The following is a 24,355-nucleotide window of genomic DNA, read 5'->3' as shown; positions in this document are numbered from 1 at the left end:
ATATTTTACATTTTTTAATCTACCAGGAAATTACACATAAGAAAATTAGATATCATGAAAAGATCCAATCAACCATAGGTAAATAATTATTTATATACAAATTATAAGAATAATAACTTAATATATTTATTAATGTAATAGGCAGTTATGAGAAATTATACTATAGGGACCTGGCGTGGTAGCCTGGCAGCTTAAGTTCTCGCCTTGAATGTGCCAGGATCTCATGAGGGCACCGGTTTTAATCCTTGCAGCCTCACTTTCCATCCAGCTCCCTGCTTGTGGCCTGGGAAAGCAGTCGAGGACGGCCCAAAGCCTTGGGACCCTGCACCCTCATGGGAGACCTGCAAGAGGCTGCAGGTTCCTGGCTTCAGATCGGCATAGCTCTGACCATTGCGGACACTTTGGGAGTGAATAAACAGATGGAAGATCTTCTCCTTCTCTCTGTGTATCTGACTTTGCAATAAAAATAAATAAATCTTTAAAAAAATTACATTATAGAAACTTTAATAAATTGGGGCACACATTAAGATAGATGCAATATTACAGGAAATAAGCAAAAAAGTTTTAAATCCTACAATAATTTTACATGTAAATGATGTATACACAGCAAAGTCTAGAAGGCCATACAACAGAACAGTAACAGTGCAACTAGTGAATACTGTTCTTTATGCTGGTCTGTACTTTTATAAATTTCCTGTGATAGAGATAGATTACTCTTAAAAATAAAGGGAGAAGAAATTTTCCTTATTTACATAATTTTAAAAATGGGAAAAGGGGCAGAGGACTTGAGTCTTTTTCTATTGGAAGTCATAACAGAGGTACACTCTTGCCTAAATGCCCAAAGCTTCTGCCTACGTCAGCTTCTGGGAAAGTACAGGGCTAAACTAGAAGCTGTCGAGTCAGAAACTGCCCATCCCCTGACATCTGCATCCCAAAACTCACAACAAAGCTTCCAGACAAATACCAGGCAAATCTGGCAAGGTAGAACGGAGCCCACCACCCTAATAAAGTTTCTTAGACTTTACTGTGCTTGGCCAACAGAGCTTGGAACTTACTAAAGGCAGATCCCTAAGCTTGCAAGGATTCATTCAGATTCAGAAATCCCAGAATGGGCTCTGGAACATGACAGAGACCCATAGCCTGCTGGTTCAAGCATAGGTAATCGGCAGAGCCAGCTGGACACTGGGCCAACTCCCATCTGCACCACCTCCCTTGGACCAAGATGCCCTTGGACTGTGTGTGCGTCAAGCATTTTAACCTTGTTTTCAAGTTTCAGTGTTTGGTGCTTTGACATCTTAGGGCCTTAAGGACCCTAGAGAAATCACCCTACCAATTCCTTAATAACAGCTTTCCTAAGCAAATCCGCTACCCCAGCCACTTCTTTTACTAAAGGGCACTCAGACCCGGGGTCACTATCCCTTTAGCCAGTCATCCCAGGGCAGGTGGTAGTGCTTACCAAAATGTTCCAGTCTAGTCACTCCTAAGCCTGTTGACCCTGCTAGTCATTACAACCTTCTGAAATCACAACGAAGCAACTTGGCCACATTTCCTTCACCCCCTCTGCCTCTAGATGGACCTGGGTATTTCTCTGAGTGACGCTGAATGTCTTCTCCCCTTGGGATGTGTGTATACAACCAGCTCTTTCCAGCAGCCCTGATCTATTGGCCTCGCCATACCTGAATAATTATGAAACCCGTATTTGAAAACACCAGACTGCTTCCAGAAGGAGTCATCTCACAGGGGCTGCAGTCATTGCTGTCTTCAGCAGAGGCAACAAATGAAAAGCAGGTGCCACTCAAGAATGATAATCACCTCTGGTTAAAAGGCAACTGATTGCTGCTGAAAGGCATCATTTCTGGTTCAAGTGGAAAAGTATGACAAACGAAACTCATAACATCTATTTCTACCTGACACTTACCTCCCGGAGTGGGATTATGAGGCTACATAAATTCTCTTCCTTGCTGGTAAAGCAGATGTAATTTGTGGACACAAACATCTGCCCCAAAATGTGCATTTTGTTAAAAGGAGTCCATAGTGTACAGTCTGTGTGCCCATCTAATTTCTCATCTTTGGGCAGCCGGAAAAGTGCACGGTATCTCTCACTCTTCGCCCTGGCATCCAGATCACTGAAAAGCAACAACAATTATTTATCTCACACAGAAAAAAAATAATAATAATACCCTTTAAATGATGGAACAATAGAAAGAGCCTCCCCACCCTCGCTTTCCCCTCCTCCATCTTGGTAGGTGTATCCCTATCTTCCTGATTTCATATTGGGGTCAACTTCACCTAGTGACCCAAAAGCATGATGCAATTACCTTAATAAACACAGGTCCCTTGCACGGTCAGTTTACAATCACTTTCTATTAATATGAAAGACAGTACCATAACTAATAATGAGGTTGTCAAAACTGACTCTTCAAAAGGGCCATCTTTGGGGCACAGTAAGAATGCAATCATGAAGACCTACTAGGTACCACTCTGAACCGTAAATATACAACAAAACTGCACTTAAAGCCACCAAAAATGATCCAGCTCTTGGGCGACTGCGCTTGCCAGCCTCAGCTAGTCTTCTGTTGGTTACTACCCTTTCCCTGTTGGAATATATTTTTCCCTACTCATCATGTCAATCTTCAAGTTTTTGCCCAAACCCCACCCACATCTCAGTCCCATCACAATCTGTTTCCTGGCTTTTCACAACAAGGAGAAGCCTAACATGCAAGTTCCCTTCAATTTCCTCCCTTCTGTCTACCTATATCCTCACCTATTCCTAGTTCCCTTTCAGTTCCAAACGAAGAGGTACCAACACACATATGTATCCACACCATTCTTTACAAGATAATATTTTAAAATCATTTTCTTAAAGATTTATCTCTAAGCTCCCTCTTGTTTCCACAATCACCCTCACCAATAAAATTCTTTTCATCAGCCCCCTCCATCTAATCACATGTTCAATTTTAAAACACAAAATCATCCTTGGTTCTTTACCACTGAATTCTTGAAGAGGAAATCTATAATTGCCAACTGTTCTTTCTTTACCTTTCATTTGCTAATTAATCCAATGTAGCAACAGCACTGGAAATACCACAGATCACCAAAGACATACTAGTGACAAGGACCTTTTGTCAGATTCCACCAGCCACCTGTACTTCAATGCTGCTCTTTTCTCTACTTGGACAAATTCCCATTTAAATGTCCCCCTGGCAACTGGACCCATCACAACACAGATGAGTGACTGCAGCCTTGGGACACGCTCATCTTTCCTCCAATCCCCTCCCCATCCCAGTGGGGGTCAATTCCACACATCACTTGAGCGGGCATCAACTTTCCCCTTCTCCTCTCCTCTAGCTCGACTCCTACATCCAGACTTTCAGGCTTCTCTGCAGTCCCTCCTCAGCTCATTTCCTGCTATTTCTAGAAGTGATGCTAAGCAATAGGCACACTTTCCTTCCATGCTTTTTGCTTGGGTTTCCCCCATCATGTTCTTCCCTCTGCCTGAAATACACATCCTGCTGCACCTGAATGGACGATGTCTACTAACTTCTGCAAACTCCACTCAGCAGAGGCTCCACTCTGCCCTCAGTGGGCTGAGCTCATCACTGCCAATGTGTGCACCTGTAACCCTCCATTCAGAGGACCAAGGGGTTCCCATCACACAGTACTGGAACCAGTCACAGTGGTTCTATTTATTGTTCTTAAGGCTAGACAGATACCCAACAGCATCTGTGTGGGCTGCATGGTGGAGCTGGTTAGATGGAACAAAGCTTTAATACCCACTGACATGTATGAGAGCCGAACGGGGTGTGGGACAGACTGGACTACTGCTACACATACTGGCAAACCAGGGCAGGGGGCGGGCCTCATGGGGGTTATTGTGGGTCGCTCCAACTAGGTGCAGCTCCCACTGGTTTATGCGAGGGATGAGTATGTGCTGGGCAGAACCAGGCTGGACTGCAACACCCATTGGTTCCAGTGGAATTCGGGGCTGAAAACAGAACCAACCCAGCGATTGCAAGCACCAGCTGGTTGAGGCAATGGACTGTGCCGGGCCCTGTACTTGCTAGTACATACAAGAATCTGGTCTGAGAACACCTCAAAGTTTCTTTGGGGATCTCCCAAATCGAAATGCTGGACTCAGAACCCTAACCAAGACAGAAGACAGAACAGGTCAATCAACCACCACAGCTTTATGTTGGCAGGGAAATACTGGAAAAACGAAAACTCTAGGATGGACTATGTCAATCAGTGGATTCTTCAAAGACCTCATCGTGCTTGGAGTGGCAAGATTGGCAGCGATTCCTAACTGTTGAACTATCAAAACCACTTGAGCAAGAACCTTGGAGCATGCCCTACATCCGGGACCAGGGGAGGGTGGGAAATTGGGTGGGCCTTCTCCCTTAGTAGCCCCCTTTAAACATAAAGGAAACAACATGGGAATAATAATTTTACCCACTTGCCTATAGCCCTTGAACATTTTTACCCTAATTAACTATGTAAAGATTGTCAAAACTATAATAAAATAAATAAATAAATAAATAAAAGCATTTGAAGACTCTCTCAAAGACCATTTTTAGTTTTGCACCGATCCTCAGATTTTTTCAGAAGAGTTGAATAAAAAAAAAAATGCTTCTTGCTTTAGAAGTCTTTAAGGTTCAGACTTCCTCTGACTCACCGTTTGAGTGCAGATACTTTTTTAGGAGATTTCTTTTTCAGTTTGGGCAGGGATCTATCTTGTTCAAAGCCTTCATTGTCGAGGAGCTGCCTCATGGCGATGTTAGCAAGCTGCTCCATTAACTTGAATGTCTCGTTGATGTTGAGAAACACAGAGAAGAAATGTTCGCTGGACCGTGTGCTCACCTTGATCACATCAGGCAGAAGCAGCGCGCCGTTTTTCTCCAGCTGAGTAATGTCCACCCACCGGATGACCAGCTTGGCTGAGCACAGGCAGCAAGGATGGGTCAATTCCTGCTTCTTGAGAATCCTATCCAGACAGTGCAAGCTCCAACTCCCCTCTCCCTCAACCCAGTGTTGAATTTCTAAACCCACATGATGACCTTCGTGTAAGTTTTAGGAGACAAACTTGGACCACATAACATTCTAAGTTCAGAATGAATACAGATTTAAGTCCATGTATACCGAATTAATTATACCTCTAGTGAATCCTTATCATGTAACGGTCAACTGCTTTACAAAAATTGAACTGAAAATCATTGGATTTACTAGTTGTTCAAAAATCATGTAACCATACACATTGGTTTTTGATATTTCAATGTGGTTTATGAGTTCAGAGCAAACATCAAAAGACCTTCCCAAAGCTTCCCTCTGAGATTCTGACAGGCTTACCTTCCCTTCCCATCAGAAATGAATAAAAGCACAGGTGATTAATACTGAGGTACATCCACCCCTGCCGGGGAACCTTCCCCTTCCAGTAGCTGCAAGAGTAATAGTTGACAAGCTTCTCTTCCTCAGGCATCCCAAACAGTCGATGGAATTTCACAATGGCTTCTTTGAATTTATCCGTGTCATCATCTTCCTTTACATCATTAATTTTGTTATACTCAGCAATGATGCCCTAGTCAGGGACAGAACACAAAGCACACAACTGATATTAATAGGACTAGAGGGGCCAACGATGTGAGTGTGCTAAGCTGTCACCTGCAGTGCTTACAACCCAAATGGGTGCCAGTTCAAGTCTTGACTGTTTCATTTCCAATCTTGCTTCCTGCTAATGTGCCTGGGAAAACAGAGGAAGATGCCTCAAGTACTTAGCCCCCTGCTATCCACATGGGAGACCCAGAAGCAGCTCCTGGCTCCAGGCTTCAGCCTTGCCCAAGCCTGGCAATTGGGGCCATCCGGGGAGAAAGCTAGCAGATGGAAGATCTTTCTTTCTCCCTCAGTCTTTGTAATTCTGACTCTAAATAAATAAATAAATAAATAAATCTTAATCGCAGTGTCAAGCACCCACCTAAATAAAGTACATAAATAAATAGATCGATAAAGAAATTAATAAATCTTAACCCCTGTGGCAAGCACCCACCCCAGAATTCCTCTTTTGACCATAATCATCAAAGCTCAGCTCATCTTCATTTTCTCAGATCTCAACCTGGCACTGGGAAACATGAGCTGTGAAGTTCGAATAGCTGGGGTCAGGTATTCACAGTGTTGCTGTGCATTGATGTGTCCTAAGCTAGCCTCTCAAATTCTTCTGCACAAGACCAAGTCCTCCATTTCTCAAGGATCAAGAACGCTAACAAACTCTAAGTCTGGTTTCATTCCCACCTCCTTCTGAATAATCTCTCAACTACGATTCTCTTCCCCCACATTGTCTTGAAGATTATTTCTGCATTATGTATTGAAATTATTGTCTAAATTTTATCTGCAGTCTCCCCCATTCACTGGTTCAAGTCTCTAAAAGGCACAATGGCTGTGGCTGGCCCAGGTTGATGTTAGGATCCTGGAACTCCATCTGGGTTTTCCACATGGCTTCAGGGCTCTAAGCACTTGGGTTATATTTTGCTACTTGTTCAGGAGCATTAGCAGTAAACTGTAGAGCAGCTGGGACTCAATTTGTGTGGGATTCCAGATCTGGTGGTAGCAGTTTAACCCACTAAGCCTCAATGTTAGCCCTTTATATTCTCTTTATATGCTGGTGGGAAGCAGTTTATGAGTTGTTAAGATAGTATCTTGAATATTTTCCATCAGCAGGATCTAGCATCTAGTAGGTAGTCAAAATACTGTCAAGTATATGTCATTTTTCCAGATTGCAAGGCATCTTAGAGGCCCTATCTAAGTCTTCTTATTCAGGGTTGCAGATGTCTAAATCAAAATTATATCAGAGATAGAAATCCTGCAGAAGTTAAGTACCAAGCTGTGGGCTCCTGTTCTGTTTTCTACAGGGTGTCAGTGTGGCCAGTGTGAGAAGCAAAATATATTTCCCTAGGAGAATATATAAACTAAAGTGGTTTTCTTCTAAGTTATGCCACTCCTCTGTCAGAACAGAGATGCTGTGCTTGGAGGAGGGAAGATGAGTTTTGGAGCTGGGCAGCTCCTGGCAGAAGCAGGCTTTGCTCCAGTGTTACAGCAGGTAATTCAGACAATCAGAAAGCAGTATTAGGCCCCTGGGTGGGTAGAAGTCAGCTCAGAAGTCAGGAAAGAGGGACCAGAAACCTCTCCCAGGTGGCAAATACACCTGCAACTTCTGCTACAGATCAAAGCCGCCACTGTCTTTGGAGAGGAATCACAATCCGTGAAGGAATAGAAGGAATCAATGAATCGGTACAGAAGCACACCAAATGAGAAATATTAATAGGAAGCAGCTGGCTTCTCAGGCTATCTCAACGGCCAACCAAGTGAGAAGGGAGAAACCTGGAGACCCTCCAGGGGGTAGTATTTGCTCTTCTCCTGACCCCTGCAGCACGGGTCTTACCTTAAGTCAAAATACAGAGACCAGCAGAAGGGGAAGTTGTGACACAAAGCAAGCATCACTCACATGCTTTGAGTGGAAAAAGAGTAAATTCTGGCTATGCTACGTAAAGATCTGTAAACACCATAGGTGCAGAAAACTCTTTTAAAAGCCTTTAAAAAGAACATGGTTTTGAGGACGAGAGAGTTTCTAAGCACTCAGAGCTGAAAAGCATCACTCTGGGGCCTAATATGCAAGAGTTAGGATGAGGCCCCCACTAACTTCATCCAGAGAGGGTAACGGTTCCCTATCCACAAATTCCCACCTGTAATGCAGGGTCCAGAATGCAGAACCTTTTCTTGGTTTGCTGCATTCTTCCAGCCAAGTGCACTGGATGAGAGAACAAAGGGTCAGAACCTTCCCTCCTTAGGATACCATAGGTTCTACTGAATTTAAAATGGATGTGGGCCTAGGCACCAGCTCCTCATAACTGGGAAATTCACAGCACTGAATTAAGTGGGATGTTGAATATAAATATAAACGCGCAACAAGGCATTGGCAGGTACTTTACAAATGGGTAAAAATTAGCAACTTAAAAAGATTCAATAACATAATCAAATGCAGAAAATCAAAATACTGAGACAAGAACTTTTAACTGTTATATTTGATAAAAGATTTAAATAACTCTCATGCTTCAAGTTGAAGCACGCAAGTCTAATCACAAAGGAATTCAAGGGGCCAGAAATAATGTGGTGCATTCAGTTAGGCACTGTCTATGAGAACAGCTCTCCATACGGGTACTGATTCGAGTTCCAGCTGCTCCACTTTCAATCTAGTTCCTGCTGTTGTGCCTGGAGAAGCAGTGGAGGGGATGGTCCAGGCACCTGGGCCTAAACCACCCACATGGGAGAGCCTGATGGAGTCTCAGGCTGCCAGTTTTGGCCCATGCCTCAAGCTACTGCAGCTCTTTGAGGAGCGAACCAGCAGACTGAAGATTTCATTCTTCCTCTCTTATTATATGTCTGCCTTTCAAATGAATAAATACTAAAAAAAAAAAAAAAAGGAATTCAAATATATTGCCAATTTCCACCAAGAATCTATTGAAAATGTTTTTAACTATTGAACCCATGAGCCTATATCCATATCAAAGGGGGAAAGCAACCTGCAGGAAAAGTTATATGAACAAATATGTTAACTATGTTTTTGTTCCTGTCCTTTACTAGTCCTGAAAGCAAAGTTGATTTCTAGAAGGAGAGGAATGGTCAGGTCAATTATGGAAATAATTGAAAATAAGAATGAAAGGGCATATAACACACAGTAAATATTAGCCAAGGACCAAACAGTACAAAATTGAACATATAATGAGACTGTTATTACGATAAACATGCATATTTGAAGTCAAGGAAGAGACAGACAAAATATGATGTACAGCGTTTGGATTACTGTTGTCTCTAGTAAATTATTCCATCTATAATTTATAAAAGTTAATTAGATCTCAAAACAAGTCTGTTGGTCCTCCTTAATTATTGGACACTCTGTGAGAAGGTTTAAGCCATTCATTTGCACACGAATGACATTCTTTCATGCATAATTGCATTAATAGAAATTCCCTCCTCATAATTAGCTTCAGGGGAATTAAATTTGACATTTTTAGTATAGTACAAATAGTGAGAAGCATTGCAACTTAACACACTGGTGCTTCGTTTCCATCTTATTTCTCCTGCAGACTTTCATTTTTTTTTTTAAAAGATTTATTATTATTGGAAAGCCAGATATACAGAGAGGAGGAGAGACAGAGAGGAAGATCTTCCATCCGATGTTTCACTCCCCAAGTGAGCCGCAATGGGCCGGGGCGCACCAATCCAAAGCCGGGAACCAGGAACCTCCTCCAGGTCTCCCACGCAGGTGCAGGGTCCCAATGCATTGGGCCGTCCTTGGCTGCTTTCCCAGGCCACAAGCAGAGAGCTGGATGGGAGTGGAGCTGCCGGGATTAGAACCGGCGCCCATATGGGATCCCGGCACATTCAAGGCGAGGACTTTAGCCGCTAGGCCACGCTGCCGGGCCCAGACTTTCATTTTTAACTTTCTGGGTTTGTCACAGAGCTCTTTATTTGTGCCCGTGCCCCAAAGATGAGAGCATGTGGGCGAGGAGCTGGAACAGCCCCCCGCTGCAGGGAAGGCTCCTGGCCGCCATGACTTCCCCGGCCACCGCCCCCTTTCTCCAAGCCCCTCACACCTGAGCATAGGAGGAACACTCAGAACCTCTTTACTCCAGGAACTCAGATACATGACTTACAAAATAAGGATGCAGTCAAATTTGGTTGAAGGAAACAAATCTCCATTTTTCAAGGATATATTTTATTTTGAAGCTGCCACCTTTTCCCAGGAGATGATCCAAAAAGAGCTCATCCCCAAGCTGGCTCTTTCCAGTGTCTTCCAGTCCCCACCCCTACCACTTAGCCAAAGTAGAAACTAAAGTCATGCTGGTTTTGAAGGGAAGAGGAGGGAGAGTTGAGGCTGGTATTACTGCATGCACTCTTGAACTGCTCAGCCTTCTCTTCATTTTATCTCCAGCATCTTGAGGTAAGGGTTACACCTGTATCTCATACTGGCATGCCTGGGATCAAGTCCTGGCCTTGCTCCCAAGACCAGCTTCCCCTAACGCACCCCTGGAAAGCAGCAGGTACTGGCTTTAGTAGCTGCATCCCTGCCACCCATGTAGAGACACAGAGCTCCCAGCTCCTGGCTTCCACCACGTCCCAGCCTTAGGGAGCAAACCAGTGGACAGGAGCTATTTCCATCCACTAGGCTGTCTCTCAGATAGTTAATCCTGGGATGGAGAAAATCTCTAAAACTGAAAGCAAACAGATGGAAGAGGGAAGGTAAAGGAGGAGCCTAGGACATCCTGTTCCATTGCAAGTGAGGGAATGCTCTAAACAAATAAGTGGGCCGAGCGTGGTAGCCTAGTGGCTAAAGTTCTCACCTTGAATGGGCTGGGATCCCATATGGGCGCTGGTTCCAGTCCTAGCAGCCCCACTTCCCATCCAGCTTCCTACTTGTGGCCTGGGAAAGCAGTCGAGGACGGCCCAAAGTCTTGGGACTCTGCAACCACATAGGAGACCTAGAAGAGGCTCCAGGCTCCTGGCTTTGGCTCAGCTCAGCTCCAGCCATTGTGGTCACTTGGGGAGTGAATCATCAGATGGAAGACCTTTCTCGCTGTCTCTCCTTCTCTCTGTATATCTGACTTTCCCATAAAAATAAATAAATCATTTTAAAAAATTAAAAAATAAGAAAATATTCATGTACAAGTACAAAGGTAGCAATCTGTAGAACATTAGGATGTGGGGGATCACCCCTGGATCCCTGCCTGCTACCTGGTAGGTGTGACCCACAGCTTACCTGTCCATGATCCAAAGCACAACCTCCAGCCATATGTGCGGAAGGCGACTTGTGACATGACTAGAGGGGCTAAAGGGATATACGTACCTTTCTAGTCAATCACAGTATCTTTGTTGGGTGGGAGGACTGTCAGGGCCTGCCCCTTTTCCTAGTCTATATAAGTTGTACTGGCTTTACAATAAATGGACATCCCCCAACAGTCTGTCCCCAGTGGTTTTTACAGCCAAACAACACCACTGCCTCATCCCTTGATGGCCTCTAGGCCTGCTGGCAGGCAAATCCCCTGAGATGTGGGATAGTGTAAGTACAAAACTACAGACCAATAAGGAAGTATAAACAAATAAAAAATATAGGAATCCATGAGTCTGTCATTTAAAGTTTAGGTAAACAAACGGACAGAGAGCTCTTGCTTACAGTGAGATAACAGTCACCAACTGTGGGCGAAAGCACCGGAGCTGGATAATTTCTTTTAATTTGTTTTAAACCATCATGGCATGGATTGGTTCAAATAAATAAAACCATTGGTGGTTACTAAACCAATGGGGGAATTTAAGTAGCAGTAGATACGGTAAAGTTTTTAGTTTTGCAGTGGAGAAAGTAGGCAACACCTTAAGGGCAGGTAAGTATCAGGTGCCTGGAGAATGGGTACCTTGACCAGGACAAAAGATCACTTTATGTTTTATTCCTTCCAGGAAAGTATAACCTGTCTCAAAGCATTTCAGACACAATCCCAAATCAAAAATGTTCCGTTAAGACAACAGAACTGTAGTGCTGGGCCAGTGTTGTACAGCAGTGGGTTAAGCTGCTGCCTGTGTCACCAGCATCCCATATGAGCACAGGTTTGAGACCTGCAGCTCTACTTCCAACACAGCTCCTTGCTAGTTTGCCTGGGAAGGCAGTGGAACGATGCTGCAAAGGCTTGGGCCCTTCCATCCATGTTGGAGAACTGGGCTAAAATTTCGGGTTCCTGGCTTCTGCCTGGTCCAGCCTTGATTGTTGGGAGTATTTGAGGGAGTGGACCAGCAGATGGAAGACATCTCTCTTTCTCTCTGCCTTCCAAATAAACAAATCTCAAAATCACTAATGTGATAAAACACAAGGAAAGGCAATAGAAATTTCCAGATGAAAAGGAACTAGAGAGATGAAAATAACTGCAATGTTAACCCAGAGTGCATCTTACACTTGCACAAAAGAAAACAAAGTAAACTAATCTAAACTAAACTTAAAGGCCATTCTTGGGCCAATTAGAAAAACTGGAAAATGTATCCAATATTAGAAACTAATAATGTTAAATTAACATATGTTAAACACTGTATTTGATAACTATGCATTCTTATTTAACAAAATAATCCTATTTACAGAAAATACACACTGAAGCATTAACGATAGAGCACACACAAGATAAGGTAAAATTAGGGTGCAATGTTCACACAGGTGTGCTTTTCCTTACAGTGCTGTTTTACGGTGCTTCTCTAAATTTGAAATGATTTCTAATAAAAAATGGTGGTTCTTGAAGCTTGCTACCTGTATCTTTCCTCTCACGAACGTGGTGATATCATTCTCATTTTCAAAGATGGAGAGTGTTTGCAGCAGATTCTGCTCAAGCCATTCCCAGTGCTCAGTGATCTCTTTCCTGGAACCACCTGTGCAGATTCAAACACAACAAACATCAGCTGTCATGCCAAAGAAGCTTTGCAAATCAGGTTCATTTCTCCAAGACTGGATGGCATCAAAGGAGGCACTCGGTGCAAAAACTCTGCCTTAAATACAGTCTCTCCTCCACAGCCAAGACACACTGGACACTGAAAAACATCAGCACCTAAGGGTTGAGAATGGTGCTACCCACAGGTCTGCGTGGGCGAGTTCAGAAACACTTTGAACAGAGTTTCAACACACAGGGCAGCAGTATTTCTCACATTTTTTTTTCCTGGATTTTGGAAGGTTAACACGTCCCTCTTCTCCTCCCTTCTAGAACTTGCACTCCACAGGGTAACATAGATCTGGTTATGATTCCAGGGTTCAGTTGTTAAGTTGCAGCAGTCTGAGCTGCGGTATGCAACCGGAGAGATATTGAAACCACCTCCTGTAATGGGCAACGAAATCACCCTCCTTCACTTCAATTATGACCTTCACTTCAATTATGAATGAGATGTGAAAACGGGCCAAGGCGAGGGAACAACAGCCTGGCTCTCACAAACACAGATGCGGGGAAATGCGATGAGATGAAGTCATCCCCACAGCCTCCGACCAAGTGGCTACATTTTGTCAGTAATGAGATGTCACCTCACCTGGCAACCCAAGAGTTAAACAATCCCAGCCTTGTAGTGTAGCCCAGAATAGCCATGGTCTGCTTTCTGGCCACGGCTGCAAGGCATAACCGGGCTGCTATCAGGATGTGGTTACAAAAACACCAGCACAAATCCCCCTTAGGATTGTTGATCATCTTGTAAGAAAAAAGATTTTTTTTTATATAAAAACCTTCCCTTTATTATATATATATATATACATATAAATATATATATATAAGCTGCAGATGTAACTCATTCCTTAGACAAAGAATGGTTTTCTCTAATTTTGTGATTCCATCGATACATCCTACAGCCATCTCCTTAGATTTCCAAGTTATCTTTTAATTGATTTCCTAAAAATGTCTTTTCTCTCTTTTCTTTATCACCAGTAACTGGAGCTATCTCAGAATCTCATCTGCAGCCGCTCTGAGAGCTGAGGCAGCAGAGTGCCAGGCTCCTGGGGAACGTGGGTCCTGGAGGGCAGCCAGAGCCACTGACCCAGGAAAGGCAACTCCAACTCAACCCAAGTTCACTTTCCATAAAAACCAAGACGGTCTACCAAGGAGGCTTCTTTGCAGGCTTAAAAACAGATTTCTTAGTGGAAAGCAGCCCTGTGAACACACCAATGGACAGATGGTGCCTCTTCACAGGCATTTCTCATTGCTCACTGATTCAGTGCCATGATCAAAGCCATGGAAAGGACACAGGTGTCTGAATTATAATGTCTGGCAAGACCCAGGAAGTCAGGACTCCGGGGTGTCTCTGACCTTCTGCTACTTGCAAGCTGGATAGCTTTAGTCAGTCAGCTTTTACTTTTGACTCAAATACTTTAAAAATTTTTGAGAGACAGTGATAAAGCAGGAGAGCAACAGAGTGCTGCCACCTGCTGGTTCACTACCAACATGTCCAAAATGGCCAAAGGGCCAAACCCAGGAACTGGGAACTTAATACAGGAATTCTCTGTGTGTGGCAGAAACCAAAGTCTTTGAGCCATTACTACTACCTGCTAGGATGCATTAGCAGGAAGCTGGAATCAGAAGCCAGAGCTGAGACTTGAACCCAGGCACTCAGACATGAGACACTGTGGTCTCAACCACTAGACCAAACGCTTACTCTTGACTCAAATCCTTCACATGTAAAGCAGAAACAAATAGACCAAACCAATCCAAGACAAAAAATTTTTTAACCCATCTCATATTAACGTATAAATCATGAGGGATATATACAAACATACTTTGGAAAACAGAAAGTATTTTTGAAATAGCAGGGTACTCTTTAGAATATTTAGGAAACGAGTCATGTCATTTTGAGGCATTCACCAGAGAGCTTTAAAATATTCCAATCTTAAAAGAAACAAAACAACAAAATCCTAACCAAAACAAACAAAAAAACCTTTCGGTCCTAACTGGAACATATTCTAAAACTCCAGAGCCCTCCCCTGTGAGCAAACAGTTCTGCGCCATCACTTGCTATGAGATGCTGCCAACGCAGACAGGGCCCTGCTCAGGGTCAGTGCCAGCCAAGCGCCTTCTGCCTGCTGCTGCACCTGTACTTGTTGGCACAGTCAGACGCACTGCACCTTAGGACAAGGCACTCCTAGGGACCCACAGAATGGCTACGCTTCTAAGAGGCACTGGGCATAATGTTTCCCATCTGGTTCTACTGATGCTAATCACAGGGGGCTGGCTCTCCACTGTATTTCGTCATGCCCCGCCCCTTGCCAGACAATCACAGCAAGTACTTCACTTTTACATTTTCTGTTACCCTGATCAGAGAATACACCACTAGAGCTTGAATGTTCTGTCTAGAAACCCATCAGCTATCAGATATGAGGCAGAGCTTACTCAGTTAGTGTTGCATACGCTGCCTTACAAGCTTTTGTACATCACTGCCCAATAGTTGAGACGGGGTATGTATGCATGCATGACTGATTGAACAAGCATTTGCTTACAACACAAGCCTTCACTGGCACCATATCAAGCCCCCCTGTACGTGTGCTCTTCCACACTCCACCTTCAAGTGTAGTCACCCAAGTACTTTTATTTTGAAGTTCAAACCCATTATCATTAGTTTCCCCTCCTATTGCCCTCTCTGCTAACTCAGTACCTCACATTCTCCCCATCTTTATTGCCCATCCTCCCCATAATCCCCACTGTCCATCACCACCCAGAACCATGTTCATCACTGGATCTTTTGTCGATAATTCGCTGCTGGAGATTACACACAAATTTATTTACTTTTGCCACCTCTCCTTTTAGTGCTCGTACAGTTTATGGCCCGTCTTGCAGCCCCTGTTGCTTCCTTCTCTCTTTTCAGCGTCACATAAAAGGGCTAGCCTTTTAGGTTTGTCACGACATACTCCCACATGGAGCGGAAATGCCAGGACTATACAACCTCAGTATCTTTATCTCTTCTGGAAGACTCCTCAACCTGCTTCTGGACTACCAAAAAGGACTCAAGGTCTCGTCTGTTTCCATGTATGTCTAAGAATAACAGTCCAAAAATTCAAGGAGACTGCATTTCAGAAAAGGACCAACTTTGGGCACCATTAAATAAAATCATCACCACATTCGATTTGAGAAATGAAGCAAAGGACTAATGCTATTGGCTAACAGTAGTTTCAGGAACTGAGCTGTGGATTCCCATTAAACCCCAATAATTACTTTCCAGGGAAAATAATGTAGAAGTCACTTTCATCCTGACCTTTATTTGACACATGCACCATCTTCTTTGAACACATTCCTAAATGCAACACTGAACCACTGAGTACAGGTGCTCAAGCTCCAAGAACCTATAAACCCCAAGTAGGAGGAACCCTAAAAGGCACAATGAGCTCATTCCCATGACAGACAATACAAGTTCTACAGATGTGAATCCTGTAAACTACACTTCTGGAAGAATATGGCTGCTTATATCCACTTATCACCCAAGAACAAACAAAAGGCCCCAGTTACCTCAAGAGGTAACACAGCAAATGTCCCTTAAACAATCCGGGAATGACTGTTACTTTTCACAGACAACTAGTCTTCAGGAGCAATACCTCACAGGAAACACATTCGGATTCTAAATGTTCCTTATAAAACGCTCTCTCCTTTCTCAAGTGAACAAGTACAAACAACACAGTAATTGAGGTCTTGGAACTTTCTGTACTGGTGCCGTTGTTTGAAGTGAAATAACATGGAACTCTTCTGATTCTGAAAAGTGACTCAACTATCCACTCAGCAGTTGGGGCAAAGCACGTTAGAGATCAGAGGAGACGGAAGGTGCTGACAGCTGATTTTCTGGAAGGCCCTATTTACAGAGGTACAGCAGGAAAAAACATGCCAACCAATCATGTAATCTGCTGAAACATCAAAGAAAGTTGGTGCTGGGTATGAGAATCCACTCAGAGTTAAAGCTAAAGCATTCTCCTACAGTAAAAACAAGAGCAGCAACACTCGACAGACCGATTATACAGATGTTCATTTTGGAAAAGTAAGAATCTTAATCATTCAGAGTTTTCTGGAATCCTGCCCGCAGGCCCCAGGCATGTGAAGGTCTTCAGAAAGTCCATGGAAAATGTGCACTGTGGAGAACTATCCACAGATTTCAAAAAATTATTATATTGAACTTTTTTTTTCCATCACTCTTCTGATGTCTCTTTGTGTGTTTGGTCAAATTTTAAATGCTATCTATGTTAACAGGAAAATTAGACAAAAAATATGTGTAAGTCTAGTGTGAAAAGTGTGTCTTAGCGTGCATGAAGTCTATGTTGAGAGAAAAAGAAAAAAAAATGCACTAAAACTCTTTGTGAAGAGCCAAGCTCTAAAGCCCAACTGATGAGCATTCATAGATTATTTTTGTGACACACGGCTAATATTAAACTCTAGTCTGAGACTGCGGCATTCACTTCAACACTTGCATTCAGAATAACTACGAGGGTATAGTCCCTCCAATCCTGACAGGGCACGCACAGATGTAGGGATGCATTTGCACGTACCTGCAATAGGAAGAACCACTGATGACACAGCAGAAAACAAAATTAAAATCCACTAAACCTGCTAGAGCTTAAACAGTAATCAATCTACTATTTTCATTCCCGAACAGGCTGTTTTACTGAGCTGATCCAGTCTGGGACTTCTATAACACAAATATTTGCTCCTTCATGGTATATCCTACATATCACAGGATTTCTTTGTTTATTTCAATTATTTTTCATTTTCCTCTTTCTGTGATGGCTTATATAAGAAACCCATGGTCAAGCCTTGATATTCTAGCTTCCACTTGGTCAGGCTGGTTACACTGCAGATTTCAATTTTGGGTTTGTGTTTTTTATTTTTATTTTTTATTTCACTGGTTGAATTCTTTAGCTTCCAAGACTTCTGTTTGGTTCTTTTTATTTCTTCTACTCCTTTGTGCAATTTCTCACTCAGATCATGAACTGTTCTCATTTCCTGAAATGCCCAAATGCATCCTCCTGCAGTTTACTGAGTTTCATTAGGATCATTAGTCTGGGTTTTCCCCCCAGTACCTCATAATTTTCTTTATACAGAGATGTGTTTCTGAAGAACTATTATGTCTTTTGGAGGTTTCATGCTTCCTCGTTCTTTCATGTTTCTCGTGTCCCTACACCTAGTTTGTGAGGCTAATTTAACAGTTACTTCTAATGTCTTCAAAACTGTTTTATTTCAAAGGCAGATAAGAAAATGGAAGCAGCACATTACTGTGAAATCAAATCCATGTCATTCTCACTCCAAAACATATACTCTTGCCAATTCCTAACATATATTATAGAACTGTGTTGGTATGAATAGATGAGGTAGTACAAATAGAAGTTGATTACATGTGGTAAATGAGCCTGATTATTAGGGAAACAATATTGCATTAATGTCTCAGACCACAACATTGATGTCAATAAAAGTACTCCTTGTTTTGCAGCTGGCACCATACTGTAATAGGTGAAGCCTCCGCCGACAGTGCTGGCATCCCAGATGGGCACTGGTTTGAGCACCTTCTGCTCTACTTTGAATCCAGCTCCCTGAGAATGCACCTGGGGAAGCAACAGAAGATGGCCCAGGTCCTTGAGCCCCTGCACTCACATGGGAGACTAGATCCAGGTGCCAGCTCCTTCCTTTGAACTGGCCCAATTCTGCCTATGGTGGCCCTCTGGGGAGTGAACCAGTAGATGGAAGAAATCTCTCTTTCGGTCTCTTTATATCTGCCTTTCAAATAAAAATAAATAAATCTTAAAATCAAAAAGAACCACGTACACCTAGCTTTAAATCTCTATAATGAAACTGTCCTCTTCATGCTTTAGATTTCTCATTTGTAATATGTGAGTATAAGCATCATATTGGTTTGGCTGGATATTATGCAATGTAATACGCAAGTCCTTAGCGTAGGCTTAAAACACTGCATACTTTGGCTAGTGACTTCATAATCACACAAAGACTTCATCTTTAAGTGTGATTTGAAATACATCAGAATAACATACACAGAATTCTCACTGGTCCTGCATCTTTATGTTTGGATTATAAAATATGCATACTCATACCACTGAACTAAGACATACCCAGAACAATCCCTGTGTAACTATTATAAGCTTCTTAACATAACTTGGTTTAGATTCTCTTACAAGTCATAACAATGTGTGCAGGGCTTTAAAATTGCTTCGCAAACAAACAGCTGCAGCTAACTTAATGTAACCAAGCTTGGTAATGAGAATCAGTGGCTAATGTCCTTACTTTACTTCAAAGCCAAAACACTGTCCTATGTGGATGATGTGAATGCCACTCACTATCCTCTGGAGCCCATCTGGGGTAGAGAACTTAGATAGATAGATAGATAGATAGATAGATAGATAGATAGATAGATAGATAGATAGATAGACAGACAGATAACTATGGGCCAAGCGCGCTGGCCTAATGGCTAAAATTCTCACCTTGAATGCATCACAATCCCATATGGGCGCTGGTTCTAAACCCAGCAGCCCCACTTCCCATCCAGCTCCCTGTTTGTGGCCTGGGAAAGCAGTCAAGGATGACCCAAAGCCTTGGGACCCTGCACCCGCGTGGGAGACCTGGAGGAAGCTCCTGGCTCCTGGCTTCGGCTCGACTCAGCTTGGGTTGTTGCGGTCACTTGGGGAGTGAATCATCAGACGGAAGGTCTCTCTGCCTCTCCTCCTCTCTTTATATATATATATATATATGACTTTGCAATGAAAATAAATAAATCTTTAAAAAATAAATCCACTGATTCTACTTAAATCTATTCTAAGATGAGAACTCAGGAAATATGCAATAGGTCTATTGTAAGGTGATAATTCAGGATATGTGAAAAGACCCTGTTAGGAGGATAACCACTTTGGTTGATCAAAATATGGCAGTAGCACAAGGGGGAAATTCCTCACTTTCTAATAGGAACACTTATAAGGAAAATTGTTTCTCATATATATATAATAAAATATTACTTGGCTATTAAAATTGATGCTATACATTTTGTTGATAGGAAATGCATTTGCAATATTTTAAATGGTCTTCATTTTATTTGCACTTAAATACATATACACACAGGATACGTATACATTTACATGTAAAATATGTATAAAATTTATATATAACGTATGTATATAAATATAAGCATTTATGTTTTTAAGACTGGAAGGTATGATTTGTGATGTAAAGTTGCAATTTTTTTCCTTTTTATTCTTTTTGTTTACACTTCCTAATTTTCAAAAGAGCTTTTTTTTTAAGCTTCTGTTTCCAAGGATAAAAATAATCTTTGACATACAGAAACCAGGAAAGGATTATGAAAATACTAGGCAACTTTCACATTACGTCTATGTCATGTGAAAAGCAACTAAATTTCCCAGCATTTTCTGTCTGCTGTGGAGAAATAGCAAGAGCAGACCAATTAGCAACTCTGGGTCTCAACAGCTGCTGACTAAAAGAATGTTTAATCACAAAAGCCAGCATGTTGCCACTTAAAAATGTGTTGAGATGGAGGGGGGGGGGTTACCTGAGCACTTGATCTGAGCTCCGTGTAACTGTCTATTACCAAAAACATGAACTTGAGCAATTGACTTTGAACTCTGTATCCTACTAAAATAAAAGAGGAATGGGCCTTTGGAATAGCAGTTAAGACGCCATTTGGGCCACAAGTGTCCCACATTGGAGTCCCTGGGCTCACCTCCCAGCTCTGCTTTGGAATTCAACTTCCTCTTAATGTTCACCCTGTGAGGCAGAGGTCCCGGCCCACACAGATTGAATTCTGACCTGCCTCACCCAACCCCAGCTGCTCTGAGCATAGGAAGAGTAAACCAGCAGATAGAAGAAACTCCTGTGTCTGTCAGTCTGTCTGCCTTTCAAGTAAACAAACTTTTCTAAAAAGCAAAATAAGAGTGTTGGGCAAGATGATCATTTATGAATCTGTCAATGCTGATGAGATCATCAGAACGGTAAAGAAGAGAGAGAAAAGGAATCCATGGGAAGTCAACTCAAGACAGTATTCAGATGTGTGGAATCCTGAGGAATCACTCCTCCCTCTGTCTGGAGGTCAGATGCATCCAGAGGAATGTCTCTATGGTTTCTTCCTTCTCTTTGCTAGTTTAGTTTTTTGTGTTTTTTTCTTCTTCCTCTTTTTTTTTTCGCCAAAAGTCTTGAAATCACTTGCATTTCTGTATCCACAATCCTTCTGAACTATATAATCCTTCTCACTGTCAGAAGTATTTGCTCCTCTAATGGGAGGAGAACAGCAGATAATAAAAAATAGTTATGAAGAAAATCTCTTGGGCCAACCAAGCAAGCTACTTTTCTTTTTTTTTGAAAGTCAGATATACAAAGAAAAGGAGAGACAGAGAGGAAGATATTTTGTCTGTTGATTCACTCCCCAAATGGCCCTGAGCTGAGCTGATCCAAAGCCAGAAGCCTGGACCCTCTTCTAGGTCTCCCACTTGGGCGCAGGGTCCCAAGGCTTTGGGCCATGCTCGACTGCTTTCCTGGGCCACAAGTAGGGAGCTGGATGAGAAGTGGGCATCCAGGAATAGAGCCAGTGCCCATATGGGGTCCTGGTGCATGCAAGGCAAGGACTTCAGCTGCTAGGCTACCGCACTCTGCCCTAAGCTACCTCTTACAACGCAGCATCTCATACTCGAGTGGCAGTATGAGTCCTGGCTACTTGGTTTCTGATCCAACTCACTGTTAACATGTCCGGGAAAGCAGAAGAAGGTGACTCAAGCACTTGAACTCTTCCACGGACATGGAAGACCCTGATGGAGTTCTAGGCTCCGGTGTCAGCGTGGACCAGCACCATCCTCTGTGGCCATTTGGAGAATGAACTAGTAGATGGAAAATCTAACACTTTCACTTTCAAAAAATAAAACAAATTGAGTGTGTATGAACTTATTTAAACATACCTGAAATTCAAAATTACATAGAGATGAGAGACAGAGGGAGAGACCTTCTATCAGCTAATTAATTCCCCAGATGGCCACAATGGCCTGGGCTGGGCCAGGCTCAATCCCAGAGCCAGGGGCTTCGTCCAAGTCTCCCATGTGGACACAGGAGCCCAGAGTCCTGGAGCACCTTCCACTGCTTTTCTCAGGCCATTTGCAGGGTACTGGATAGAAGCAGAGCTGCCACGACTTGAACTAGTACCTATACTGGATGCTGGCATCACAGGGGTTAGCTTAACCTGCTATGCCATAATGATGGCTTACTAAAATAAATTTTTAAAAATTAAAAGGAAGGGCCCAGCGCCGTGGCCTAGCGGCTAAAGTCCTCACCTTGAATGCCCCGGGATCCCATATGGGTGCCAGTTCTAATCCCGGCAGCTCCACTTCCCATCCAGCTCCCTGCCTGTGGCCTGGGAAGGCAGTCGAGGATGGCCCAATGCTTTGGGACCCTGCACCCACGTGGGAGACCTGGAGGAGGTTCCTGGTTCCCGGCATCGGATTGGCACAGCACCGGCCATTGCGGTCACATGGGGAGTGAATCATCGGATGGAAGATCTTCCTCTCTGTCTCTCCTCCTCTCTTTATATCTGACTTTGTAATAAAAATAAATAAATCTTTAAATAAAAAAATAAAAAAATTAAAAGGAAAAGAATGTCTCATCAAATAATTCTTGCCCTGCTTCCTCTCCCCCCTCCCACACATACTTCATGGCTCATCTGAAGGGCTTGGTGATACACTGGCAACAAGCTACGCTCAATCCACACAGTTCTTGCTCAGTTTCATGTGACTTCAGGGTGAATCAAATTATATAACTAGGATTTAGCAATAAAACTACTGCTAATCAATAAGACATTACTGGTGGTAGATGTTCCTGTTAATTCAACTTACACTTACTGACAATTCACATGGTGCAACACAGAACAAGGTTTTATAATCATAAGCATTCTTTAGGGAAGTGAAAAACTCATCAAAGAGCTGGTATTATGGCTAAGCGACCACTTGTAACTCTAGCATCCCATATCAGAACACCTGTTTGAGTCTCAGTCCCTCCACCTCTGATCCACCTTACTACCAATGCAGCTGGAAAGCCACATGCCCTTTCTTCCACATAGGAGACCTGAATGGAATTCTAGTCTCCTGGCTTCATACTGACCTGAGCTGCACACTGCAGTCATTTGGGGAGTGAATCAGGAGATGGAAGATCTCCCTTTCTCTCTGTCACTCTATCTTTCAAATAATAAAGCAAATCTGAAAGGAAGGAAGGAAGGAAGGAAGGGCAACTCTTCCAATTCCTTCTTATAGCAACCATTAATGAAATTTAAGTAAATAAGATATATTTTGACATATCAATAACAACTTGTAGCTTAGGAAAAAAATAACATTAAAATCACAAACAGAAATGTTAGCATATTAAAGCAGTATCTTCTGCTATTAAAATCTTATAAAAGGAAGCTAGTAGGTTTGATTTTAAGTGTAAATCAATAATAGGAACAATAGTGAGTGAATGGGACTTTTGCAATAGTTGCCACTTCCATGGTGTCTTCATAAGGCAGTTCTGGAGCTATCTCTATGGGTAATCAATATATACAAAAGCTAAATCATTCAAGCATACAATAATGAGGTTATGTAGCTGTTACAGGCATTATTTACTGGCAAAATGAAAGTACATCTCCTTGGGATATTGATTATGCCATTAGCATATATACAGTTCAGAGCTCTGCAGCCTTGATTTGGCAAATATTCATAAATAACGCAGCTTTGGAAAAATGGGTTCTATGCAACACGAGAATTGATAGGAAGCTCTATTTCACAGAATGACAAAGCCTGCAAAACACACTGCAACAAATGATGCGATAAATGTCAATGACAAAAACTGTCAACGACAATGAAGGGATATAGAAGAAAAATCTGGTGTCTCTGTGACTCAGTGCATTTTGGCACAGTGTATTAAGCCTCTAACTGTAACATTTTAAATGGGATACCCATTTGAGTCCAGCTACCTGCTAATATGATTGGGAATGCAATGGAAAATGAGTCAAGTACTTGAACCTCTCACATCCACGAGGATGTGTTCAGGCTTCTGGCTTTGGCCAGACCCAACCTTGACTTCTGCAGCTGATGAAAGACACCTGTCACTCTCTCTCTCACTCTCTTTGCCTTCCAAACCAGTAAATATTTAAAAGAAAGAGAAAGAGAGAGAGAGAGAGAGGGAAGAAGAAAGAAAGAAAGAAAGAAAGAAAGAAAGAAAGAAAGAAAGAAAGAAAGAAAGAAAGAAAGAAAGAAAGAAAGAAAGAAAGAAAGAAAGAAAGAAAGAGAGGGAGGGAGGGAGGGAGGGAGGGAGGGAGGGAGGGAGGGAGGGAGGGAGGGAGGGAGGGAGGGAGGGAGGAGGAAGGGAGACAAGAAAGGAAGAAAGGGAGCAGGAAGGAAGAAAGGAAAAGAAAGAATAAGAAAGAAAAACTCTGAATAGATCAGCAACCTAGCAGTACAGTGAGAGATCTGAGGAAGAGCTCCAGCCTCCAACAGATCCAGAGGCATCCCTGGTGCACTGGAGGAAATCATGGAGGTGGGAATGGGCAAAGTGTCCTTTCTAGACACTCACCAATTTGAGTGGCTGAGTAGTTCTCCTCAATGTCTTGCTTTGTATTCACTTCTCTACTTGCTGAGGGGAAATATCTATTGTAACACACTTCCAGATACTTTGCCAAGTAAATGTAGTGCTTTGCCAACCAACTGCCACAAACTACATGATGCACACCTTCTACAGTTTCCCTCTGAAGTGAATGAACAGATGATTGTGATACTCTCAAATAAGCCCAAGCTACACAAGTGCTCAGT

The 24,355-nt window shown here is 42.7% G+C and overlaps 1 protein-coding gene across 2 annotated transcripts in view; it reads right to left on the bottom strand.

Annotated features, from left to right (window-relative positions):
- The window catches only part of TBC1D9 (TBC1 domain family member 9), a 112,841-nt gene that overhangs the window by 36,865 nt on the left and 51,621 nt on the right, over positions 1-24,355 (bottom strand). For both annotated transcript variants that reach the window (XM_058666828.1, XM_058666827.1), the window contains exons 3-6: positions 12,326-12,444; positions 5,344-5,572; positions 4,673-4,934; positions 1,919-2,126 (exon numbers count right to left, since the gene is read on the bottom strand). In XM_058666828.1, coding sequence (XP_058522811.1) covers positions 1,919-2,126; positions 4,673-4,934; positions 5,344-5,572; positions 12,326-12,444 — 818 coding nt within the window. The remainder of the gene's footprint in view (positions 1-1,918; positions 2,127-4,672; positions 4,935-5,343; positions 5,573-12,325; positions 12,445-24,355) is intronic.

This window comes from Ochotona princeps, chromosome 7 (assembly GCF_030435755.1).
Source record: "Ochotona princeps isolate mOchPri1 chromosome 7, mOchPri1.hap1, whole genome shotgun sequence".
Taxonomy (NCBI): Eukaryota; Metazoa; Chordata; class Mammalia; order Lagomorpha; family Ochotonidae; genus Ochotona; species Ochotona princeps.
This window is presented reverse-complemented; position numbering and strand designations above follow the sequence as displayed.